This window comes from Moschus berezovskii, chromosome 8, assembly GCF_049115385.1.
Source record: "Moschus berezovskii isolate FMDL1 chromosome 8, NW_MosBer_1.0, whole genome shotgun sequence".
Taxonomy (NCBI): Eukaryota; Metazoa; Chordata; class Mammalia; order Artiodactyla; family Moschidae; genus Moschus; species Moschus berezovskii.
The window spans coordinates 69297150-69305406 of record NC_142467.1 but is presented as its reverse complement, the minus strand read 5'-3'; the positions used below and the strand labels follow the sequence as shown (position 1 = coordinate 69305406).

General features: G+C 38.4%; 1 protein-coding gene across 1 annotated transcript; it reads left to right on the top strand.

The window, feature by feature from the left end:
- The first annotated feature begins 583 nt into the window (after positions 1 to 583).
- LOC129558978 (olfactory receptor 2L8-like) lies at positions 584 to 1534 on the top strand. The gene has a single exon (XM_088838371.1). It carries the CDS (start codon positions 599 to 601, stop codon positions 1532 to 1534), a length of 936 nt encoding a protein of 311 aa, XP_088694497.1. The 5' UTR covers positions 584 to 598.
- The last annotated feature ends 6723 nt before the right edge of the window (positions 1535 to 8257 follow it).

Below are 8257 nucleotides of genomic sequence, written 5' to 3'. Positions count from 1 at the left end.
ATCTCCTGCATTGGCAGGCAGATTCTTTACCACCTGTGTCACTTGGGAAGCCTGTTTATGATGGCACTTAGCCATAAAAAGTAAATCAATGGGATATTTCATTAAAAATTTGAAAAGTAATTGATTTGTGATTTTCAAAACTAAATTAAGTGAATTAAGTTGATATTTCTTTTGCCCAAATCTATAAGAGTTAATAATCAGGATCCATGACTATCAGAAATAATATATACATTTTGAGGTTCAAATTTGTAGAAAGTAGATCCATTGTTATGATAAAATTTTCCAAGTAAAAGCAAAGAGAGAGAAAAAAGAAAGAAAAGAAAGAAAGAGGAAAACAGGATGAATCCAAGTGAGGCAAAGAAGGACTAAAGTTGATCATTTTTTTAATATTCTTTATTTAACACACTTTTAGGCAATTGATCAATAATATGTAGTTAAATATTTCTGATGAGTTGATGGCATATATTGTGAGAGTCCAATGTTGGTTGAAGAGATATAAAATTTTAGATCCACATATTGATATAAGACATGTCCTGACTGTCCATTGTTCTAACCCATTTGATTTCTTCCCCAGCTCTGTTATATTTCTTTTAGAGGTATGGTGGGTAGGAATGCGTCATTAGTAACTGATTTCATCCTTGTGGGACTCTTTCCTGAGTTTCAGCATTCCATTGTTCTCAACTTCATGATCATTTTCATCTATATTCTTGCTTTTCTGGGAAACTTACTTCTCATTGTCTTGATTTGGGGGGACTCTCGGCTCCATACACCCATGTACATTCTCCTCAGTCAACTCTCCCTCATTGACTTGACTTTAACTTCTACCATTGTCCCGAAGATGGCCTCTAACTTTTTCACAGGGACAAGAACCATATCATGGATTGGCTGTGGAATGCAGAGTTTCTCCTTCCTGATGTTGGGAATGTCAGAATGCCTCATCTTGACTCTCATGGCTTATGACCGCTACGTGGCTGTCTGCATCCCACTGCGTTATCTAACCATCATGAGCCCCAGGTTCTGTCTGCACATGGTTGCTGGATGTTGGATTGGAGGCTCCATAAGTTCATTTATCCATACAGTCTACCCTCTGCACTTTCCCATCTGTGGGTCAAGGGAGATCCACCATTTCTTCTGTGAGGTCCCAGTTCTCATTAAGCTTTCCTGTGAAGACACTTCAGTGTACCAGTTAGTGGTGGTGGTCACAAGCATTGTACTGCTTGTTGTGCCTTTCAGTCTCATCACAGCTTCCTATACACTCATCTTCCTCACTGTCCTCCGTATGAACTCTGTCAAGGGCAGGAAAAAAGCCCTGGCCACCTGCTCTTCCCACCTAACTGTGGTAAGTCTCTTCTTTGGCCCAAACATATTCATCTACATGACTTTCACTTCCTCACACAGTCCGGAGCAGGACCAGGCTCTCTCTCTTTTCAGCAACATCCTCACTCCCATGCTGAACCCCCTTATCTACAGCCTGAGGAATAAGGAAGTAGTGGCAGCTCTCATGAAGTTGATGGGGAGATGCAGGGTATCTTAGTAGATAAGGAATACTTCTCAGCTGTGAAAAGAACGTGCTTGTGACCATGGACTAAACTACAGTTCAGAGTTTAAATCCCAAAGTGTTGTGTGGTTCAGGAAACCAGGGTGATTGCGACCCTATGTAAATAACACCTTTCATGTGTGACTTCCAATTTCTAATGGAGGCCCTTAACTTTTCACTGGGGCATTATCATGTTAGGAAAAATTTAAGAAAATTAGTTTACATGTTAAGTTAAATATTATTTGAAATCTATGAAGTTATTAGAAATTTTCTCTAATAAAATATAAATTCACTATGGACCTCAGATGAACTAAAATTCCATGAGTTGGCTTACTATTAAAATTAGCAAGAAAAGTTGAAATACAATAAATAAAAATTATTTTAAATGAACCAGGTTTAGGTGAACTCCAAAGTTTAATATTAAAATAAATTGGTATCTTTTATAATACTAGATGGTAGGAAAGGTGCATTTTAAACTATGAGATGATGAGATAAAGTAATTTAAATATGTATGAGATGTTATAAGCTCATACCCTACTGTATAAATATTTTACTGCATAGTCGACTCATAATTAGTTACTAAAATCACCATAACTAAATGGATACAAATTCCATACTATAATTTAAAAAGTAGAATAACACCTATATGTAGTTTACTGAACAACTGGGAAAATTATGAGATGCTGCCCTTCTGCTGTTCTCTCCCCAACACTTTTCCCTTCCCTTGAATGAAATCTCAGGAACTTCTCCACAGTTGATTTGCTTCCCCTTAGACAGTGAGAATTCCTTGTTCATTTTAAGCTACAAGAGTAGCCTAAATTTAATAACTTTTGTAAATTTTCTTGAGATATGTATCTATATTTCAAGAAAAGACCTTCTAGAACTAATACCCACAAAAAGATGTCCTTTTCTTCATAGGGGACTGGAATGCAAAAGTAAAAAGTCAAGACCTACTTGGAGTAACAGGCAAGTTTGGCCTTAGTTACCAAATGAAGCAGGGCAGAGGCTAATAGAGATTTTCCAAGAGAACTCAGTGGTCGTAGCAAACACCCTATTCAACAACACAAAATACAACAATACACATGGATATCACCAGATGGTCAATACCGAAATCAGATTGATTATATTCTTTGTGACTGAAAATGGAGAGGCTCTATACTGTCAGGAAAAATAAGACCTGGAGCTGACTGTGGCTCTCATCATGAACACCATATGGTAAAATTCAGACTTAAATTGAAGAAAGTAGGGAAAACCACTAGACCATTCGGATATGACCTAAATCAAATCCCTTATGATTATGCTGTGGAAGTGACAAATACATTCAAGGGATTAGATCTGATAGACAAGGTGTCTGAAGAACTATGGGTGGAGGTTTGTGACATCGTAGAGGGGGCAGTTATCAAGATAACCCCCAAGGAAAAGAAATGTGAAATGGTTGTCTGAGGAGGACTTACAAAGAGCTGAAAAAAGAAAAGAAGCTAAAGGCAAAGGAGAAAGGGAAAGATATACCAATCTGAATGCAGAGTTCCAAAGAATAACAAGGAGAGATAAGAAAGTCTTCTTAAGTGAACAAGGCAAAGAAATATAGGAAACTATTAGAATGGGAAAGACTAGAGATATCTTCAAGAAAATCAGAGATACCAATGGAGCATTTCATACAGTGATAGGCACAATAGCAGACAGAAACAGTATGGACATAACAGAAGCAGGAGATATTAAGAATATGTGACCAGAATACACAGAACAGTACAAAAAAGCTCTTAATGACCCAGATAACCATGATGGTGTAATCATACACCTAGAGCCAGACATCTTGGAGTGTGAAGTCAAGTGGGCATAGAGAAGTATTACTATGAACAAAGCTATTAGAGTTGATAAAATTCCAGCTGCGCTATTTCAAATCCTAAAAGATGATGCTGTTAAAGTGCTGCACTCATTATGCCAGCAAATTTGGAAAACTCAGCAGTGACCACAGGACTGGAAAAGGTCAGTTTTCATTCCACTCCCAAAGAAAAGCAATGCCAAAGAATGTTCAAACTGCTGAACAATTGCACTCAATTCACATGCTAGCAAGGTAATGCTCAAAATCTTTCAAGCTAGATTTCAATAGTACATGAACTGAGAACTTTCAGATGGATTTAGAAAAGGCCGAGGAATTAGATATCAAATTGCCAAAATCTGCTGGCCATAGAAAAAGAAAGGGTATTCCAGAAAAACATCTACTTTTGCTTCATTGACTACACTAAAGCCTTTGACTGTGTGGATCACAAAAAAACTGTGGAAAATTCTTAAAGAAATGAGAATACCAGACCACATTACCTGCCTCCTGAGAAATCTGTATGCAGGACAAGAAGCAACAGTTAGAACCAAACATTGAACAATGAACTGGTTCAAACTGACAAAGGAGTAGGTCAAAGCTGTATATTGTCACCCTGATTATTTAACTTATATGCAGGGTACCTCATGAGAAATGCCAGGCTGGATGTATCACAATCTGTAATCAAGATTGCCAGGAGAAATATCAACAACTTCGTATGTGCAGATGACACCACCCTAATGGCAGAAAGTGAAGAGGAACTAAAGAGCCTTTTGATGAAGGTGAAAGAAGAGAGTGGAAAAGCTGGCTTAAAACTTCAACATTCAAAAAACTAAGATCATGGCATCTGATTCCATCATTTAATGGCATATAGATGGGGAAAAATGGAAACAGTGACAGACTTTATTTTCTTGGGCTCCAAAATCACTGTGGAAGGTGACTGCAGCCATGAAATTAAAAGACACTTGCTCCTTGGAAGAAAGCTATGACAAACCTAGACAGTGTATTTAAAAGCAGACACATCACTTTGCCAATAAAGGTCTGTCTAGTCAAAGCTATGGTTTTTCCAGTAGTCAGATACAGATGTGAGAGCTGTACCATACAGAGGGCTGAGCGCTGAGTAATTGATCCATTTGAACTGTGGTGTTGGAGAAGACTCTTGAGAGTCCCTTGAACTGCAAAGAGATGAAACCAGTCAATCCTAAAGTAAATTAACCCTGAATATTCATTGGAAGAACCGATGCTGAAGCTGAAGCTCCAAAACTTTGGCCACCTGATGAAAAGAGCTGACTCATTGGAAAATACCCTGATGCTGGGAAAGACTGAGGGCAAGAGAGAAGGGCGTGACAGCGGACAAGATGGTTGAATGGTATCACTGACTCAATGGACATGAGTTTGAGCAAACTACAAGAAATAGGGAAGGACAGGGAAGTGTGTTGTTATTATATACATATATGTGTGTGTGTTCAACAAAAAGGAAATGTCTATGTGTGTTTCAATATACCATATGGTAAATCACTAGACAACCATTAAAGGGATAAATCAGGAATTTTAAATAACAGGAGAAAATAAGCATTCAGTTCAGTTGCTCAGTCGTGTCCGACTCTGCGACTCCATGAACTGCAGCACACCAGACCTCCCTGTCAATCACCAACTCCTGGAGTCCACCCAAACCCATGTCCATTGAGTCGGTGATGCCATCCAACCATCTCACTCTCTGTCGTCCCCTTCTCCTCCTGCCCCCAATCCCTCCCAGCATCAGGGTTTTTTCAAATGAGTCAGCTCTTCCCATCAGGTGGCCAAAGTATTGGAGTTTCAGTTTCAACATCATTCCTACCAATGAACACCCAGGACTGATCTCCTTTAGGATGGACTGGTTGTATCTCCTTGTGGTCCAAGAGACTCTCAAGAGTCTTCTCCAACACCACAGTTCAAAAGCATCAATTCTTCAACACTCAGCTTTCTTTATAGTCCATACATGACCACCAGAAAAACCATAGCCTTGACTAGACAGATCTTTGTTGACAGAGTAATGGCTCTGCTTTTTAATATGCTGTCTAGGTTGGTCATAACTTTCCTTCCAAGGAGCAAGCATCTTTTAATTTCATGGCTGCAATCACCATCTGCAGTGATTTTGGAGCCCAGAAAAATAAAGTCTGACACTGTTTCCACTGTTTCCCCATCTATTTGCCAAAAACTGATGGGACCAGATACCAGGATCTTAGTTTTCTGAATGTTGAGCTTTAACCCAACCTTTTCACTCTCACTTTCATCAAGAGGCTCTTTAGGTCTTCTTCCCTTTCTGCCATAAGGGTGGTGTTATCTGCATATCTGAGGTTATTGATATTTCTCCTGGCAATCTTGATTCCAGCTTGTGCTTCCTCCAGCCCAGCGTTTCTCATGATGTACTCTGTACATAAGTTAAATAAGCAGGGTGACAATATACAGCCTTGACATACTCTTTTTCCTGTTTGGAACCAGTCTGTTGTTCCATGTCCAGTTCCAACGGTTGCTTCCTGACCTGCATATAGGTTTCTCAAGAGGCAGGTCAGGTGGTCTGGTATTCCCATCTCTTTGTTAAAGGACGAAATAAGTTGAAAAAGTGTGATTACAGTCTAATTTTTCTCAGATGATAAAGAATCTGCCTGCAATGTGGGAGACCTGGGTTCGATCCCTGGGTTGGGAAGATCCCCTGGAGGAGGACATGGCAACCCACTCCAGTATTCTTGCCTGGAGAATCCCCAAGGACAGAGGAGCCTGGTGGACTACAGTCCACAGGGTTGCAAAGAATTGGACACAACTGAGCTCTCCTCACCCTGGTTGTAATTATGTATTAAACCAGTGGGATTCATGGAGTGCAGAAAGAAAACACCTTTACTCTCCTGCTTTCCCTGGGCTACGTGTACACGCAGTTTGGGCCCTCTAGTCCTGCTTTGGCCTGGTCCCAGATAACCATTTCCATCTTATAGGGACTGCTGCTGGTCTGGTTTCACTTGGTGGGTCTGAAGGACTCAGATTTTAATGAACAATTTCAGGTGCAATGTCACTGAGTATTCCATGGTCGTGCGTCCTATCTCCTCTAGGGCCCACTAACATGCCAAAAATTTTATTTTTTAAAAGTTTAAATTGAGGTATAAATAACATATAATGTTATATTAGTTCAACATATACCAGATAGTATTTTCATATGCATATATATTATAAAATGATCTCCACAGTATGTCTAGTTAACATAGACTTTTCATTGTAATTGATAAGGGAATATCACGTGTGTTGCTTGTGGGTGCTAAGTTATTTCAGGCATATCTGACTCTGAAACGCTATGGACTGTAGCTCGCCAGGATCCTCTGTCCATTGGATTCTCCAGGCAAGAATACTGGAGTGAGTTGCCATGCCCTCCTCCAGGGGATCTTCCTGGACCAGGGATTGAATCCACATCTCCTGCATTGGCAGGTGGGCTCTTTACCACTAGTGCTACCTGGGAAGCCCTCAATGAAGTTACAACACGTAGAAATTTGTTCTTATGATGAGAACTTTTAAGACTTACTCTCTTAACAGTTTTTAAATATATGTTATAGTATTATTAACTATTGTCATCATACTGTACTTTACATCCCCATGACTTACTTATTTGATAACTGGGAGTTTGTATCTCTTGATCACCTTGACCCATTTCACCCACTGCCAACTCCTGCCTCTGGTAACAACCAATCTCTTCTCAGCATTTGTTTTCTTTTTTTAATTTTTAGATCTCATATAAAAGTGAAATCATATAGTACTTGTCTTTGTCTGTATGACTTATTTTACTTACCACAGTGTCTTCATAATCCACTCATGTTGTATAAAATGCTATAATTTTCTTTATTTTTGTGACCGAATTATATATATATATATATATATATGTTTCCCACTCATCAACAGACAAATACGTTGTTTCAAAGTTTTGACTATTGTAAATAATGATGCAGATATATATAGATAAATACCTTGAAGTGGAAGTACTGGATCATATATATGGTAGTTTTACTTTTTTGAGGAAGTGTTTTACTGTTTTCCATAATGGATGCACCAGTTTACATTTCACCAAAAGCCACAAGGGTTCCCCTTGCTCCCTATCCTCACCTACAGTTGTTGTTTCTTGTTTTTGATGTCAGCCATTCCAACAGGTGTTATGTGATATCATTATGGCTTTGATTTTAAATTCTTGAATGATTATTGAAAGTGAGCATGTTGGCTATCTGTATGGATTCCTTGGGAAATGTCTATTTAGATCCTCTGATTATTTTTTAAATACTATTGTTTGTGTTTTCGCTGTTGACTCATATGAGTTTTTAACAAAACATTTGAGACACGTATCAGATATATGATTTTCAAATATTTCCTCCCATTTGGAGATTGCTCTTACATTTTGTTGATGGTTTTCCTTGCTGTGCAGAGTTTTTATTTTTTTTACTTTCTAAGTAGCCCCATTTGTTGATTTTTGTTTCTATTGTCTTTGCTTTTGGTGTCTTCCCACCTTTGTTTTCTTCTAGGATTCTTTTAGTTTCAAATCTTATGTTCAATCTTTAATCTATTTTGAGATAACTTTTGTGTATGAGATAGGATATTGCTTCAGGTTCATTCTTTTGTATGTAACTACACAGTGTTCCCAACACCTTTTCTTGAAAATACAAATTTTTCTCATTGAATATTCTTGGCTCCATTCTAGCATATTCATTGACCATATATGTGTAGGTTTATTTCTTGGACCTCTATTTTGTTCAGTTTATTTGTGTCTGTTTTTATGCCAATAGCATATCATTTGTTGATTGGTATGCCTAGTCATACAGTTTGAAATCAAGGAGCGTAATGCCACCACCTTTTTTCTTTCTCAGGAGTACTTTAGTTCTTTGGGATCTTTTGTA